Source organism: Aphanomyces invadans, assembly GCF_000520115.1.
Source record: "Aphanomyces invadans strain NJM9701 unplaced genomic scaffold supercont1.2, whole genome shotgun sequence".
In the NCBI taxonomy this organism is placed as follows: domain Eukaryota; phylum Oomycota; class Saprolegniomycetes; order Saprolegniales; family Verrucalvaceae; genus Aphanomyces; species Aphanomyces invadans.
The window spans coordinates 862,655-879,435 of record NW_008580147.1 but is presented as its reverse complement, the minus strand read 5'-3'; the positions used below and the strand labels follow the sequence as shown (position 1 = coordinate 879,435).

The 16,781-nt window shown below is 53.6% G+C and overlaps 7 protein-coding genes across 7 annotated transcripts; 4 read left to right on the top strand and 3 right to left on the bottom strand.

Moving 5' to 3' along the window:
- Positions 1 to 205: 205 nt before the first annotated feature.
- On the top strand, positions 206 to 1,612 carry H310_01151 (hypothetical protein; the record flags this gene model as incomplete). The annotated part of the gene is made up of 9 exons (XM_008864190.1): positions 206 to 301; positions 363 to 589; positions 635 to 686; positions 734 to 948; positions 999 to 1,051; positions 1,105 to 1,198; positions 1,249 to 1,419; positions 1,485 to 1,523; positions 1,582 to 1,612. 9 exons carry the CDS (start codon positions 206 to 208, stop codon positions 1,610 to 1,612), a joined length of 978 nt encoding a protein of 325 aa, XP_008862412.1.
- Positions 1,607 to 2,901, bottom strand: H310_01150 (hypothetical protein). Its single transcript, XM_008864189.1, has 5 exons — positions 2,509 to 2,901; positions 2,161 to 2,461; positions 1,965 to 2,113; positions 1,784 to 1,900; positions 1,607 to 1,726 (listed from the first exon to the last, which is right to left on the bottom strand). The coding sequence occupies exons 1-5, from the start codon at positions 2,889 to 2,891 to the stop codon at positions 1,663 to 1,665; spliced, it is 1,014 nt and encodes a 337-aa protein (XP_008862411.1). The 5' UTR covers positions 2,892 to 2,901; the 3' UTR covers positions 1,607 to 1,662.
- Positions 2,902 to 2,975: 74 nt separating this feature from the next.
- Positions 2,976 to 4,727, top strand: H310_01149 (hypothetical protein). Its single transcript, XM_008864188.1, has 7 exons — positions 2,976 to 3,388; positions 3,435 to 3,578; positions 3,630 to 3,924; positions 3,980 to 4,070; positions 4,128 to 4,277; positions 4,325 to 4,436; positions 4,496 to 4,727. The coding sequence occupies exons 1-7, from the start codon at positions 3,017 to 3,019 to the stop codon at positions 4,658 to 4,660; spliced, it is 1,329 nt and encodes a 442-aa protein (XP_008862410.1). The 5' UTR covers positions 2,976 to 3,016; the 3' UTR covers positions 4,661 to 4,727.
- A 684-nt stretch (positions 4,728 to 5,411) lies between these two features.
- H310_01148 (hypothetical protein) lies at positions 5,412 to 7,087 on the top strand. Its single transcript, XM_008864187.1, has 4 exons — positions 5,412 to 5,830; positions 5,880 to 6,023; positions 6,073 to 6,169; positions 6,218 to 7,087. The coding sequence occupies exons 1-4, from the start codon at positions 5,519 to 5,521 to the stop codon at positions 6,514 to 6,516; spliced, it is 852 nt and encodes a 283-aa protein (XP_008862409.1). The 5' UTR covers positions 5,412 to 5,518; the 3' UTR covers positions 6,517 to 7,087.
- On the bottom strand, positions 6,699 to 9,351 carry H310_01147 (hypothetical protein). Its single transcript, XM_008864186.1, has 5 exons — positions 8,819 to 9,351; positions 8,492 to 8,767; positions 7,866 to 8,442; positions 7,355 to 7,824; positions 6,699 to 7,305 (listed from the first exon to the last, which is right to left on the bottom strand). Exons 1-5 carry the CDS (start codon positions 9,281 to 9,283, stop codon positions 6,751 to 6,753), a joined length of 2,343 nt encoding a protein of 780 aa, XP_008862408.1. The 5' UTR covers positions 9,284 to 9,351; the 3' UTR covers positions 6,699 to 6,750.
- An 883-nt stretch (positions 9,352 to 10,234) lies between these two features.
- On the top strand, positions 10,235 to 11,717 carry H310_01146 (hypothetical protein). The gene is made up of 5 exons (XM_008864185.1): positions 10,235 to 10,759; positions 10,809 to 10,970; positions 11,014 to 11,181; positions 11,241 to 11,378; positions 11,432 to 11,717. The coding sequence occupies exons 1-5, from the start codon at positions 10,238 to 10,240 to the stop codon at positions 11,657 to 11,659; spliced, it is 1,218 nt and encodes a 405-aa protein (XP_008862407.1). The 5' UTR covers positions 10,235 to 10,237; the 3' UTR covers positions 11,660 to 11,717.
- On the bottom strand, positions 11,661 to 16,717 carry H310_01145 (hypothetical protein). The gene is made up of 21 exons (XM_008864184.1): positions 16,546 to 16,717; positions 16,275 to 16,492; positions 16,111 to 16,218; positions 15,860 to 16,060; positions 15,669 to 15,805; positions 15,417 to 15,622; positions 15,250 to 15,370; positions 15,000 to 15,191; positions 14,774 to 14,943; positions 14,569 to 14,724; positions 13,969 to 14,515; positions 13,699 to 13,908; positions 13,047 to 13,654; positions 12,787 to 12,981; positions 12,657 to 12,734; positions 12,312 to 12,606; positions 12,177 to 12,265; positions 12,052 to 12,123; positions 11,954 to 12,001; positions 11,829 to 11,896; positions 11,661 to 11,776 (listed from the first exon to the last, which is right to left on the bottom strand). Exons 1-21 carry the CDS (start codon positions 16,699 to 16,701, stop codon positions 11,686 to 11,688), a joined length of 3,966 nt encoding a protein of 1,321 aa, XP_008862406.1. The 5' UTR covers positions 16,702 to 16,717; the 3' UTR covers positions 11,661 to 11,685.
- Positions 16,718 to 16,781: the final 64 nt, after the last annotated feature.

Here is a 16,781-nt window from a genome sequence, read left to right as displayed (position 1 = left end):
GAAGGGCAGCACAGAGGCCATGGGACTGGAAAGTCTGTGGATGGATTTGAATGTGCTCCAGCATGATCTGGAACGACGACGATGTGCAAGTGTTTGGATGATTCGTCATTGTTCACGACTGTCTCGGGACCCAACCTATTTTTAAACTTGTTGACACGGCAAATACAACGTTCCGGTCGCAGCGACAACAACCTTCTCCGACGCCATGAGCGAAACTTCGCGTGCGAAGAAGAAAGCTGTCGACCCGTCCAAACTGAATCGATACATCGATAGCCCATCGTCGTTCAACACAGACGGACAAGTATCGTCACCTTTCTCCTTCTAGCGCATCTCGATCCCTCATGTCGATTGTGCTCTCCCAGTGCCGCCCGGCGACTCATCTAGGCACCGTGCATCGCTCGTGGAATGGCGAGAACTGCGACAGCACGGCTTTCTCAAGGCAACCCGACAAGCCATGGATGGATGACGAGTCTCACTTGTTGCAGTGTAGGCTAAACAGTCGGGGAAAAGTTGTGATGCTGGAAAACGACAACATCCACACGACGGTGCTGGGAACAACGCCGCAATTCAACTCATATGCACGCATCAGGTACCGTGCGGGCTTTCGGGCACTCCTCGTAGTGATCTCATGCAGGAGCCTCGAGTCCGATATCATGGACAAGGCAGGGCCAGCCCAACCCGGCATGGTACGGTTTGGAGATGGCTCACCGATTCGTTTACTTGACTCGTGTAGCACATGATGTTGCTGTCGCACGAAGCCGTGGCAAACAACACGATGGTGGCGGCCGCCAGAGTTGGTTACGCTCGGGTGGCATCGGCAGGGCTTCAAGAAGGCATTATGACGCCAGCGCAGCGGCGGGAAAGGCTCAAGCTGGAGACAGCGTCGCAGCAAGCCAACGCCCTCAAGAAGAAAGGCGAGATGAAAGAACGTCGGTTGATGCAGCTCATGTAGATCCCTCCGAATCCAGCCGATCCACCCACTGAGTCTCCAAGCGTAGGCAACATCAGTATCCGTGCGGCGTCCTCGGACTGGACGGGCCACACAACGCAGGTTCGTTCAAGCTGTACATGGTGGAGCTGGTGTGCTTCCTGCCCTATTGCTAGATTCTACAACGTATGCTGCGGCGGCCAAGAGGATCGAAACCAAGCAAAGTCACGACCAACGCCAACACCGTATGCGCGAAGACAACTTGCAACGGTGTGTCTTGAAGCATGCTGCACAAACTCTGACAGTCGACGCTGCGCCAGACATACGTCGATCATTCCTGCGCTGGGTTACTCGTACTTAGAACACGACATGGCGATCAAACCTCCAAAAGTCACCAAGGTGTGCCAAGAAAAGATGAAGGTGCTGGGGGCCCACCCCGATACTCATCATCGCATTTTCAACGAAACACCCCCTGTGTGGCATCCCGAACGGTACACTTGCTCCTTGGTCGCCGAAAGGTCACTCCATGAGGTTCTCCGACCATGTCGTTGTGTAGGGCACAGCATCTGCGCGATGAAGGACAGGCCGGACGGCCGTACGACATTGTGACCAAAGGTCGTATCGAGCACTTTCCACCGAGCATACCCGAAAAGCATCATCCGCGCCAAGCTCATCCATCGATAGCGATCCACTCGATATACAATTCCAATTAACCCATGACGTTGATGGCCCGTTCACCACTTGTCCAGCCCAAACAGTTTGTTGCCTAAAGGTGTCGGAGTAAAGTCGGAGGGAAACCTAGCCATGGCAATCGTGTTCGATAGGGTGCTTAAAGAAGAGGGAGAGAAGGCGCACCATTCAGCGCGGTCAAACTTGGATAATTGCATGGCTGGACGAAATTCGGTGTCTGCTGTGGGGATCATCTTGACGTACTGCACCATGCGAAAGTTGAATCCATCGTTGGGGAAGTTGCTACACATCGAAAGTGTGGAGGTCACCCATTCAATGGCAACTGAGGTCGCGGGAGAGCACCCACCCGTGCGGCAATTGACTGTTCCAAATTAGCAGCGACCCAGCTTTCATCGGGATCTTGGTGATCTCTCGGCGCATATCGTCGTCCTCAGGCACCTCGATAAAATTCCGAGTTGCGACCTGTGGAAGCGCGCCGTACGAGCCTTCATGCGCCTATCGCCATCTTCTCAATATGGAGAAGCATCTAACGCATGGCATACCTTGGCCCAATTGAAGAACCGATCGCCCGTGAATCCAGGGACACAATGGAACCCACCGCTTTCCACGGGGCAGGTGCAAAGTGCAATCAGCCCTTGCACGCGAACCCCACCATAATGTTCGTGGACTTTATTTGGCTGAAGAATGTCGTTGGGTAGGAAGCCCGCGGCGGATGTACCAAAATGAAATGGGCTCAGGTCCCAGTGCAGCCAGTCGTGTTTGGTTGTCCAGTTCAAATTCGCTTCGTCGTCGACACCTTGAAGCAATTCATGGGCAACTTTACCTGGGCGCATGACGCCATATCTGAATCTCATGATGAGACGCTTCTATGTGGGCAGGATAAAGATAACCTGTCGATGCTAACCCACAACTGCTCAGCCTCGAGGAGAGTGGAAAACACTTCGTAGATGACTTTGTTCTGTCGGTTGCGCCACGACTGGGGTTGCTTGTTCAAGAACGTTGGATCCAATTTCTTCATGCGTTTCCAATACGGAAAGCGCCCGACAAATCCGCCGTTCCGACACACTTCACGCGGCCAAGCGTCGTTGCCCCATGTCGTCGCGTCGTCTCGCTTGACTCTCCCATTGTGTTCCAAGTAATCCCAGATCTCCCCACAGGAAGCTTCGCACTCGGCGCCTGTCAGCACGTTGTCTATCACGACAAAACCATCGCGCTTGAACGCTTCCACGTAGCCTTCCTTGTCGGACGCGGCGTACGCAGGGTAGAACTCCATCGCAATCAACCACGAAAAGTCGCGCTCGGATTGGTTGAGACTCAGTTATCGTTAACCGGAAGTTTCGGATAACGACAAGAACTGGGGAAACGCCACGTTGGTGCGGACGGTGGTGTGGCTACGAGATGTTGTCGATATGCCGCGTCGGAGTGCTCACGGCAATTGTCCTGGAGATGGCGGTGTCTTTGCCGACGATGTCTATCTCAGGAGCTACATATGTCGTTCGTTTGCATTCCAGCGCGTCGGATCCGTTGAATCTTGACGGCGTAGTCGGTGAGAATGCGTTGCTCGGGGATCCTGTCCCCATGACGTCCAGCAATGGAAAGCGATACCTTTGCTACGTCCCTGTTCAAAAAGAAGTCAAGGACAGTAGTGAGCCCAAGGCAAAGCAAAGCTTGCTTGAAATCGCGCGCGATGCCATCACGCGACTCAAGCCTCGGTGCTTGCCGACTGTCGAAACCGAACTTCACGGTTCCTACGAGATCTGCCATGGAAAGGTGAGTCCGATGCAACGAAGGTATACTGAAAGTTCTCTTCATGTAGAGCGTTGCTGTGTCGGACATCGACGGTGTAATGGCGAGACACGACACGAAGCGAAAACTGGGCACATTGCAGTCCGAATCGTTCGTCCCAGGGTTTGCCAACTATGAATTTCGTCATGCCGAGCGGTATCCCGACGACATTAAGGTGCATTTCAGGCTTATGTTGACATCAGCAGACCAAGAAGCACATGCATAGGTTGTGGAGCGACTAGCCACCGGCGAACCAGTCTACACACAGGTGTACGGTCACACAGCCGACGAAGTCGCCGTTGTCGTGCAATACGTATGTGCATCATCTCCCGTGACAGCACTTCTCGGGCGACGACCGCACACGCCGACAGCCATGGAAGCCCAAGACCGCGCGATAGCATTCCTGTTTGGATCGCGCTGGTTTTGCTTCGACAAGGATGCCAAGTCCATAAACGACGTGCAGGTGGCGCCATTTGTAAAGCCTTCATTTGAAGCAATGCCGTGTATTCGCCGCACGGAAGGTCGATTGAGTATTGCTTGAAATCCGTCTTGGGGTTCATGGAAGACCGAACGTAGGGTGGTGGTCGTATGAGTTTTGCCTTGATGATCGCGTCAGCCAGTTTCACCGCGAGCAAAATGGAGAAACGACGGCCGAGTTCTCGCTGGGGTGCGGCTGACCTCTCCTGTCACGATTCAATACATTGAGTAATGTGGCCGGTGGTAGGGTGCACGCACCCGACACCAGCCCGGCACTCTTGAAGAACCACAACCATCTGACGACGGAATTCCTTGACGACACATACGACAAACCCCAACCGACGGTTGTACAAGTGTACGAAGGAGGAACTCCGTGCGGCGAGGTGGAGCGAACTCGGTACGTTGCGCTTGGTCTGGCAATGTTTGAGAGTTGCTTTCTTGCAGGTCGACGCGGGTCCTGCTCTTTTGCCCAAACTTGAACAAGCAAGCACCATACATCATCAGCATTCAAGAGAGCGCGACTTGTTCGTATTTGTTAAAAGTGGCCGTGCCTTCGGTATGACAGCAATCAGCCTGCTACTTCCGTGTTGGACTAAGTGCATGTCACCTTCTTAGCTCTGTGAACACCCCCACTTTGCCAATGAGGAGCGTCTCCGCTTGGAGTCGTTGTCCCAGACAATTCACTGCGTTCCATCCTTGGAAATCACCCCGCCTTCCGACGCACAAGCGAAAGCAGTATCGTCGTCAACGGCGTCGAAGACGTCAAAGGACGAATTGTAGCGTTCGCCCCCGAACCACAGAATTCAGACCTGCATTTGGCGTTCTGACATCTGACACTTCGTGCGCATGATTTGTTACTCTTCTCGTTGGTGCATGCAAGTCCAACATCTATCGTATCGCGCCCATCCTACGGCTTCCATGGACAGCATTATTGCTTGTACGAAGCGCGTCGCAATACGCCGCGCGGAGGCGGCTCCACGTGGAAAGCCAGTTTCCTCATTGCCACAGGTACTTTGTAAGGAAATTCGTTGGGGTCGGGCGCTCCTTTCAACGCGTTTGATGGCCTTTTGGCGTGGATCCAGCGGCCGTTCAAGGTGGTCACGCCTATCCGGAATGTATATCCGGATATGTGTTTTTCAGTGGGTTGTATCAATCTATTGACTTCATTTTTGTATTCGACACGCACATTTTTATTCGGTCGAGGGGTCGCTTCCAACCGTTTCGCGGACTTTTTGGACCCCCTTACAAAGTGCAAGTTGTTACATGGTCTGAGATGGCCGGTAGGGTTGCGTCTTTTCGAAGAACATTCTTGTCCAATCAGAGGGCTGTGTCGTTTGTTCTTTCTTCTTTAATTGGCCAATATCGTGTCAGCAACCCTGCCCCTTCCCTCCCCATCTGAATACATTATTTGACAGAGGTATTAACTGTCGCGACATCGAGAAACGCCAATGGACCGGGCGGCGGGCGTTGCAAGGTATCAATTGTGAGAGGATGCCACGAAACTTGGAGAAGGGAATTTCCAATTTGACTGCCGATGTTGAAGCGCCATCGCGCATGCTTTTATATCCATGGCATCCCATAAAGTTATATCCCTCCGTATAAGCTCCGCTTGACGTCACTTTTGGATATTCGGCGACGATGGAGACAAGATCTTGCCCGTCCATGAATGAGCTGCGCGGCATCGCGCGTGTAATGGGGATGAAGTACTTCCGCCACTTGAGCAAACTTGAGCTGCATCAAGCGTTGCAACGCCAATTGCACCAAGTCGAGCGCGCGCAGGCGAGAGCCGACTCGCCAAAAAGCAAGGGAAAGGACACAAAGGGCCGGGGAACCCGCAGGTTCTGGTGGCGCAAATCCAAGAAGAAGAAGGGGAATGCAACGGGGAAAGCGGAACCTCAAATGCTCAACACGTTGGATCCGATCATGCTCACCGAATTGGGCCCGCACACGGTATTGTCATTTCTTGCATTCAATGTCGGTAAGCGCAGTGCGTACTTAGTTCCACTTCGTTCGACCGAATGGAATGGTCGTCGTGTACAATGTCGACACCCTTGTTCAATACATATTGGCCACGGGCAGCTTCGCAGAGCCGGAGACACGGATTCCGTTCTCCGACGAAGTGCTGAAGCAGCTTGACAGTGCGGTGCGTGGACAACACAAGATGAAGTGTTGCTTCTCACCGTTCTACCCAGGCCACTGCCGCGGGGTTTAAGTTTGCTAGCGTTGTAGCTGCGCAACAACAAAAAGGCAAATTTGAGCAAGAAAAGATCAAGCGGGATGGGCTCTTGGGTACTTTGTACTCTTCCCATCGAATGTGGTTATCAGTGTTTGGGGTAGGCTTGGAGCGCTGCACGGGAGAAGTCGTGACAGAAATGCTTCACATTATCGAGGACGACGACGCGGAAGAAGGAGAAATGCGCTTGGTGATGGATGTGTTTCCGTCATTCGCCGACATGTTTGGTCAGTTGAAGAGCAACGACCCTGAATACGCAGCCCAGTGCCACAAACACTACATGGAGTACTTGCGAGGACCGCCAAACCGTCCGACCGTCGATGCATCGGGCCTGTTTGACGTTGTGCTGGACTTCATGAAGCAAGTGGCGGCGCAAAGGTCGTCGTCGCGCTATGGCGCATAGGCGGGTGTGTGGACAAACCGTAGCGCGGGTTTAGAGTAGACAATAGCTAGTGCATGCAGTGTAGTTGGTAGGGTAGATTAGGGTAGTAAGGAGACGAGTTCTTGTTTGATTTCAATTGGACATGATCCATACGGCAAGACCACAATTGAAGCTCCTCTTTGCCATGGAGCAACGACGAAGAAGACCAATATGTGAGATAAATAGAGACGTGGTTATCGTGCGCCATGCACAAATCTACTCCGACGTTTCGTGGGGCTTAACAAATGGCGCGATCGTGTCGCCAACTTGTATTCGAAATGAATCGGACGCTTTCAACGCTAAAAACTGACCAAAGTAGATCTTGCCTCGATCTCGTCGGTAAGAGGCAAGGTGCTTCAGCGGCCCGGCCTCGCTTTCGCCCGTGGTTTGGTTGATGTTGACCATCGTACAGCGTCCGCACGGTCCCAAGACGGCCAACGAGTGCGACCCAATTGCCACCTCACTCCATCGATCTTCAGCATGGGCATCGCACCCATCGACGATGAAATTTGCCCGAAACACATCCTCATCGACGTCGCTGCCAAATTTCGAGTTCATGAGCGTGACGCTGGCGCGGGAAATCAATAGAAATGGCGCCTCATTGGCAAATCCGATGGCATGTTGAGCTTTCGAAGGCGTCAATCGACTGCGACGACTCTCCTTGGACACTCGCACCAGCGCACACGGTCGGCCCAGGACATTTGTAAACCACGCATTCACCAGATCATCGTATTTCTTTCCTTGGCAGTCAGCAGCGCAGACGCTGACATTCTAGTTCCAAGTCAAGGCACATTTTCATTCTACCATGGAGCGACCTCACCGTTGTCAATGATGGCACGTAGGTCAACGGTATCGAGAGTGGCGAGACGGGGGTGCTATCAGACATCGTAATGTTGAGAGCTTGGGCTTCCAGATCGACGACCGGGCGAAGGGTTGCCATTTTGGGCAGGTCTTTCTGGCTAAACGTTTTCAACGTTTCAGGGTCGACAAGGGCCCACTCGCGGTCGTAAAACAGGCCATCAGGTCCCACGGCCCATCCCGACACAGACATGCCCCCGCACGACTTGATAGGAAACAGTGTGATTTTGCTCAATCGAATGGTTGTCGACTCGATTCGCATCGGCGGCGCTTCCATCACTGTTGTCGTTGGCAATGCCGATACGTAATACTGAACCACAAACGCAAGAAAGGCATCCACGTCTTGCTTGGTCGTCATGTATCCAAATGACACGCGAATTGCCCCCGTCGGGCGATCGTGGATGACGTCCATGGCGTCCCCGCAGACGTGGCCTACGAGGCATGACGACGGGACGGGTGGAGTGCGGACGTACCTTGGTTTACGTGGGACAGCAGGTCCATCGTGGTCAAGCCAAGATAAAACTGACACGCCCCTGGGTTACAAAAGCACCCTGTTCGTATGTGGATGCCGTGGAGGCTGGCCAAAGCGCTAAACTCCGTATATCCCACGTACGACCCGTCATGCCTTTTAAAATTGCACGCGACAATCGATCCCGCCTCTTGTTTGGAACGGACGTGGTGGGAGCCGTAGATTTCGCACACGCGAGTGCCATTGGCATGGCGAAGAGTGGACAGCGCCTTGTACGTATACGTCGAGAGAGCGCCGACGTGACGCTGAATGGACTCCATCGTCAGCTCTCGCAGTGTGTCGAGTCCAGTTTTACACGCCAGGATCGACAGGTACGGTATGGTACCGTCTTCGAATCGTCGGTGCGTTGCTGCATGGGGCCGGCTAATGTTGAGCGCACTGAACGACGTAGCTAACGTTCCACCGCCATGGAATGGTTTAATCAAATGGCGTGCGATCGATTTCTTGATGAACAAGGCACCGACACCGGAAGGATATCCAAACAGCTTGTAAAACGACACCACCATGAAGTCGGGTTTGAACTAGGCATGAGCGTCACAACAGGCTCGCCATGGGAAGAGGATGGGTCACCTCGCTAAGGTCGATCGGGTTGGTCCCTGCCAGCTTGGCGGCGTCGAGTAAAACAAGCCATTTCCCCTGGGGGTGGTGAACGGGTTGTTTGGAAGGGACTTGACACTTTTCGAGTGGAATTCTGTTGAGGACATTGCGATGCAGGGCTTCGATGGTGGACAAGGGGTGCTTTGCGCCGCTGAAATTGCACTCTCCCGGGAACGCCACGAGATTATACACATCTTTTTCGTTGTTGGTTTCGTCCTGATGAATACTTTGTGTCGCTGCTTGACCGACCTGCACACAAGATAAATCAGAATCCAAAGTCCCCCAAGCCATGCCGCTCACCGCGTCCAAGAGCTCCACAGGCAGGGCAAACATAGTCGCGCCCCGTGCATTGGCAAACGAACGTATGCCGAGAACACTGTTGTGTGCATTCACACTGTACGCGAACGAGCTTTGACGTGTAAATGGGAACGACTCACCAACGAGTTTCAGCCCGGCAGTCGCACCAGACGTGAACACAACGTCATATTCTTCGAGACTTGCATGGAAGAACGCAGCGACATCACGACGAGCGCTGTCAATTTCTTCGGTGGTGCGTTGGCTTGACACTGCGGAAGAGCTATGCGGATTCCCAAATAAGTTTTGCTTCAAGAGCGTTGCGTGCTGCTCGACCTGGTGCGATCCGTAGATCGTCGCACCGGCGTGGTCGAGGTACACTTGGCCTTCCAAGTGGCGGAAGCGTTCGGCACGAAGCTTGGACAAGATGTCTTCACCTTGGGCCGTGCCATAGCCGTACCCTTCGTCCATCCTTCCCCGTTGCCAGATCGCAAGATCCAAGGAATGTGCAAATGATCACCCTTCCTACTTTTTATTTCTTCTAATGTATACCATCATGTTCTCCCGCCCATCGATCTCGTGTGCGATATCGTCGACAAGGGCGCGGCGCTAATGGCAGCGAATCTTTCACGAGCAGGACGGTGTCGCGCGACGTCTGCTGTGATGGACGAACCCAGAGGTTAAACTTTACCTCTCGCTGCATTGGAAACGTGTGAATTGCAAGCCTTCCCCATGGATCTCCTCTCACTGCGACGCCTATGTGCAAGGTAGAGAGGCACGCCGACATCATCGTTTCGTAGACGAGATAGGGTTCAACTGCCTACGGCATCTCCCTCAATGTGGAGCCCCCTTCTCCGTTTCCCCGTCTCCCCACGGTTGTAAGAGGTCACTAACACGGCCATGCCACGCTCCTGTCAACTGCGATGACTTCGCGTTGCTGGTCCAGCGCCATCATCTGCAGCAGTAGAGTGCGAGTGTCAGGAGGTGTCGTGCTATCGACTGGTCCAACCCATTACAAGAGGGGGCACCGTCAGCTTTCGCGGTGATGTGAGTCACTGTGTGTGGCACTATGAACCTGCACCAGCGAAATCCGACTTGAATGGACGAGGTCGGAGACACATGAGCGTGTGAACAAGGCAGTCACAAGCGCAAGCACCGTCGGCGACGCGCCTATGTCGCGCAAGCGTCCTCGTGTGGCTCCGCATACACACGCCCGGTCATCGTGTCGACGCTTGGCGCAAAGATCCTACGGATCTTCCTCGACGTTCATCCATGGATAGTGACCACACAAATCAAACATTCAAATATATTTCGACATATTTCAATGGACATGGATACATTTATCAAGATAATTTAATCATTGAGAGAAAACAACGCTTGTTTCTGTGCACAGTTTCGAGCTCTGAGGCCATTTCAAGATTTGCCATGTTCGGCCGAATTGCCCGCGGGGTGCGCAGCCATGCAATGCTCGGCACGTCCGTCACGTCGTGCGGCGTCGCTCTTGGTAGATACAACAGCCAGTCGCCAACGCTTCTTGACACGAAGAAGGTCGACGCCAGTGAATTCCTGTACGTCCCGCTGTCAAAGGACAAAACCCCTGCCGACAGCATTGAATTTGACAAGACCGCGCCCATGAAGGATCGTATGAAAGCGATGATTTTCCGTGTGCAAGACGAAATTTGCGCTGGCATGGAAGATATCGACGGTACAAAATTTCGCCAAGACGAATGGGAACGCCCTGGACACGGTGGTGGCGGGCGCAGCCGCGTGATCCAAGACGGCAACGTGTTTGAAAAAGGCGGTGTGAACGTCTCGGTGATCCACGGCGAACTTGGCAAGGCTGCGGCGACTCAAATGCGTGCCCAGGGTCGCGACCTGGCTGCGGAAAAGTCCCTTCCGTTCTTTGCATGCGGTGTCAGTCTTGTGCTTCATCCTCGCAATCCTATGGTACACAAGACACATCCTGACATGATGTGCTCAACAATATGTCATGTAGGCCCCTACCATGCATTTGAACTACCGCTACTTTGAAGTGGAAACTGGCAAGCTTGATGCTGAGGGCAAGCCGAAGAAGTTGTCATGGTTCGGTGGTGGCGCCGATTTGACCCCCGCCTACTTGTTTGAAGAAGACGCGCGCCACTTTCATGCCGTTTACAAGGTTGGCTCGTCATGAATGGATTGTTTGCTTACGCTTGAGCTAGACGGTCTTGGACAAGACCGACAAGAGCTACTACCCCAAGATGAAGGCCACGTGCGATAAATACTTCTATATTCCGCATCGACAAGAAGGTCGCGGCGTTGGCGGGATCTTCTTCGATGATATGGAAGAAAACCAAGAAGTTACGTTCCAAATGGCCCGCCAGTGCGCTGTAAGTGGACCTTGTGTGTTATTTGCATGCAAGGTCCAACCTCATTCGGTCTTTGGCAGAATGCCGCTGTTGACGCATACGGTCCGATCTTGCGCCGACGAAAGGATATGCCCTTCACGCAAGAGCAAAAGGAATGGCAGCAGATTCGCCGTGGTCGCTACGTTGAATTCAACATCATGTATGATCGAGGCACCAAGGTAAAACCACCGTCCGTTGGGATGTAATCTTGTGTGTTGAGCTGGTGTCGTAGTTTGGGTTGAACGTACCTGGATCCCGCATTGAATCGATTATGATGTCGCTGCCGTTGACCGCGCGCTGGGAATACATGCATGCCCCCAAAGCCGGATCGTGGGAAGCGCGCACGCTCGAAGTGCTCAAGAACCCTGTCGACTGGCTCGACGTCGATGCTGTGAACCTCGAAACGTTGTCGACTAAGGAGCTGCTTGCAGAAATTGCCCGTCGGAGTGAAAAACAATAAATAGTCCATGTAGAATGAATTTGGTCTTAATACCCCATCTCCTTGACAAGTGACTGGTACGAGTGGTCGTCGCCCTGCGTCCCTTTCGTCGATGGCTTCGAAGCACCTGACGAGTCCCTACGTGACGAGGAATGCCTATGGATCGAGTTCTTCGATGAGTCTTGTTTACCTGGCTTCGATCTTGTCCAGATTCAGCAACGTCACCAGGACATCGCGCTTGCTGCGAGCAACGTCGAGCTACAAAGTGCCACAAGTGGCATGACACGAAAGAACAAAACGACCGTCTGCACGTACACCAGCATCCCACACAGTGTCGCTCAACACGGAGAGAACCTGTCCGACCTAGCGACCGCAGTCGCGCTTAATTCCCTGCAGGGCTCCGGAAGCGGTACCGAATTGTCGTTGAGGACATCCTCGTGCAAAAGCAAGCGCGTGTACAGCTTCTCCGCCGTCAGCTTGCGCACCTTTTGTCGAGTCAGAACACGAACTAAGCGAGAGTCGAAGCGATGGCATGGACCTTGGGAAACCGGTGGCCAAGACATACGCAAATTCCTCGCAGGCATCGCTTCTCCACGGACGGCTCACTGGGAAGGAGCCCCACGAGCACTAGATGCGCCTCCGTCAAGCGCACGACCAACATCGCACACCGTACCTGTCAAGCCGGCGCTGATTTTATTCACATTGGACGACTTTCCGATTTCGATCCGCACTGCGTCGTACAGAGCGTTGCCAAATTGGCCGGCGCCGTCCTTGTGCAAAACGTCGAAAACCCCTTCTTCGAGGCAGTACGCGATCGTTTTCATCAGGGGGATCACGACGCGGTCGTCCTTGGTGTGCTTTTCGAACAGGGCGACGCAGCGATGGGCGACGGCACTGACCGCCTTGAAGTTGTTGAGCTTGAGCTGCGTCTTTAGCCAGCCCAAGAGGCAATTCTTGGATGCTTTCACCTACTCATGGTACGTGCAGCCAACGCGAACGAGGTTTCAACGGTCCCTACCACACTTTCGGTCAGCCCGCCCACGGACACGACAAGACCGGCGACCACAGCCTCGATATACGATGGACTGTCCAACAGCTACACAAACACGACTTGGCTCTACCACTCCACCCGCAATCGTTTGTCTTACCGCAACAACCATGGGATATGCAACGTGGGCCATGGACCAGTTCACGTCGGGCGACTGCACCACCGGCGCCAGCACAGGTCGGTCTGGAATTCCGTCGATCCAAGTCGCATTGGTGACCAATTGATGCAAAATCGTTCCTGCGACACTTCGAACACTATCCAGCTTTTCGCTCAGTTGCTTTACGAGCACAAGGCACTACAGCACAAACGTGGCATGAATGTAACGAAAACGTAATTGAGGATTCACACATAATCACGTACAAACTGCGACACGATCGCAGGAGGAACAAGCACGAGTGGCATTGCCGACGATGGTTCAATGCGGCGGTCGGCAAGGGACGGCAACCCAACCATATTTGCTTCGTCGTGCACGCGATGGTCGGGGAATTTCCCGATTCCGTGAGGAGAAAAGTAAAAGTAGCCGAGATTTGGTTTGTCGAACTGAACAGCGACGATCTTGCGCTTCAACTCGCGAGTTTCAATCACGGTCCCTGACCCAAAGCCACGAACATGCACGCGCTGCTTGGTCGGCGCGGATGCAGCGACTCCGCCGTCGTTGGCGAATCGTGTAATGACGGCCTGAAGCCCCACCATGGCTTCTTTTCGCACCCATGACCCGACGTCTCCGCGTTCATCCATGCTATAATCTTCGTTTGCGCATTTCAAAATGCTTTCCATGATGCGCGTGAGCATAGCGAGGTCGATGGCCGCGCGATTCTTCGTTGTGAAGTTCACGAGAGCTTGAATGGCGGCGACGCGAGACTCGGCATCTTGTTCATCTGGTGTGTGGTAGCTCATGACGGCAGCAAGAATCATGAGGTCCACGGCATCTTGCATGTGAGGTTGCAAGAGAGTAAACGGGGTCACGCCTGGCGAACCAAGTCACGGTCAAAATTTCGGGGGAGAGCCTTACCCAAAGCCTTGAGGAAGCCCCGACGGACAGCCACGTTCGGGTTCAACACTGCCTTGTCCTTGACGGAGGACAGGAACCGAGGGACGATCGAGTTGATGTACATGGTGTGTTCGGCGGCTTCTTGCAGCTTGCTGAGGCACCGATTCGCGAGCTCTTCGTAAGCTGCGACGGCGCAATCACGCACGACTTCGTTTGGGTTTTTGATGCATTCTAGCGACACCATCCGGCTTGGTTAGGCATCGTGTCGCTCAAGATAAGTGGAGAGGGCACCTTCGATTGTAACCAAATACTTCTTCACGATTGTAACAGACAAGGGCCACCCCAATTTGCAAATAGATTGGATCAGCGAACAGACCGCGGCACGAATCATCTCACCGCCTCGTCCCCGATACAGGCGTCGTTTATCCATTTCAATCGGGATCAATTTGATCCGACGAATGATTTCACCGTCGAAGAAGGCAGGGACACTGGCGATTTGGAGCGCAATTTCACTCACAGCCAGGGTCGCGCCATGGCGAACAATTACGTCGCTGGTGGGGGATATGCTCGCGACCAACAACGACGGCAGGATCGAAGTGATTGTGTACGACACATCCAATGGCGCCAAGAGCCCAATCGCATTGGATGACAGCACTCGAATGTTGACGTCCCAATGGAACAACTTGACCGATGCGACATGGTCCATCAGCGAGTACCGATACTCGGCGTACTTGGCAATGTGGCGACTCACGTCCACATACGCGTGCGAGACTGACGCGAGCGTAAAGTAGTCGGCTTTTGTCAACAAGTCGATCCCGTGGGGAAAGTTGGCCACGCCCTTCCAAATCGACCCAAGTTTACACATGCAACGAAATGGCACCGATCCTGCACCTGTCGTCCAACGCTTTCCTGGAACGCCGCGGCCGCCGCACGACGGCAATTCAATTCTCGATCAAATGCACACACCGTGAGCATAATGGGCGCTAGCGTGTTCTTCAAATACGGCAGAAAGAGCGCAGGGTCGTACGCGCGAGCAAACGACCAGCACTTTACAAATCCTTTAGCAACCATTTGCACAACGATTGGTCCCACTTACAGCATAACACGCCGCATCTCGAACGTGGGCGCCGATGCTATGGGCCCCGCGTCGGATATCGTACATGAGTGCGAGCCCGATCACTCGAACGGCTTCGGGAAGCCGCTCAGGCAGCAAGACACACCGTCGCGACAGTTCCGCGATGGCCAAGCTCGCTCCATGCCACGCAGCTATCATGGAGGCTGACAGATGCATCCCAAGAATCAAAAACGGTGGGCTACTGTACCATCGGATTCGTTGACCGAGAAAAGTTCAAGGACAGCCTCCACAATGTCGTCGGCAAATTCAAAAGGGAGTCGAGACGTCACTCGGCCGACGCCTTTCGCTGCAGACCACCGCACAACCGTGTCGCGGTCGCGCAGGCCGCACAGTAGGGCATCGATCACTTGCTCCAATTCTTCGGGAACTTCCATCTCGTCTACCCATGTGTATGAAATAAATCAAAGGGTATATCTTCAAGACAGTCAGACTCGTACCATCAGCGTCCACAAACTGTTGTGTGACTCCGGCGGCGTGATCCACTTGCTCTTCCTGCGTTTTCTTTGTCAAGTTCGCTTCGAGCGATCGCATCCCGCGCGAATACCGCCACGTCATGACCTACGGGACCAGTAACACTCCCCAAGTCGATCACGATCTCAACTACCTTTGGTGGCAGGTACAGCACGCCCATCCGCTGAAGTAGCTTTGTGCTCAATTTGCGATGCACCGTGCTACTGATGGCAGCGTCTGCGTCTAGCGCGCGGATGGTCTCCATGACTGCCATGACATGGCCAAAGCAGTCGCCCATCATAAGGATATACTTGTCGCGCGGAGTAAACTTGCAAATGTACGATAGGCACAGCATGATGCCTAAAAAGACGCAAGTGAGAGCGGAGGATGCACGTCGATGGTGCACCTGTGGTTTTGTACTGGAGAATACGCGTTTGGGTCGGCGTCGAGTCGCCCGTTTGGCTCGACATGCAGAAGGAATCGAGTTCGAACTTGACGTATTCGAGGAATGCCATCAAGTACTGGTCTTCCATGTCTGGACGGCTGGAAACCAGTCAGGGATGCACCCGGCCCACACAACTCGCCCTGAACGCCTACCTCAATAGTCGCGCCAAACACAACGCAGCTGCTTGTTGTGTCGGCCCGCTGTCTTGCAGATACATCTTGCACATTGCGATGATGTCCGCGACGATTGAAATGGATTCGCCGTGAGCTTCATGCCCGTCCATAGTAGAATCGATCGACTTCAAGTCGAACGGCACCAATGCCAGTATGGATAACCACAACAGCAGCACGAACCTAAGATGGAAGATACAGGAATTTATTTTGGCGCGGGATACGCGTCGTACCGGATCTCCCACGTCGTATGGTCGTCGTGATCTTGCGAATGCAGCAACAGCAGGACGGGCTCAAACTCGACCACATCGTGCGGCAGGAGCTTGACGATGGTCTTGTATCTACATGTAGGATGAGAGAAGCATGGGTCGACTGAGTGGGGGCGCATCTCCTATACCCTCGCACTTTGCATAAGAGGTATACAATATGGCAAGCGCGATGCAGCTGAGTGCGAGTGTTTGCATTCAGCACTTGAAACGGAAATGCTGTGCCTTTCAAAGGTTGACTTGCCGCCGTCATTGAAGATATCACGTCCTGAATGCGCCGCACCACGGGTGTCACCATGTCGCGAAGAATGGGGTCGAGCAATTGGCCTTGCTCTTGAAATGGATCGATCTAATGTTTCAACTCTGTGAGCATCTGACACACACACAATTCATCGCACTGACCAGAGCCTGGAAATTCTCCATCACGGCTTCCGTGAGGTCACCGCCCGACTGGAGCAACGCCACCAGTCTCGTGTCTGCCTGTAGGGACTCATTCACTGCGCCACCTTCGTCTTGATCCGTGGGTTCTCTCTCATCTCGTGGTGGGTCGTCCATCATGGTCGGCTTGTCCTGGTGTATCCAAAACAAAAACTCGCATATTCGATAGCGCATGTATAACGTTTGACAGGTTTCTCGTT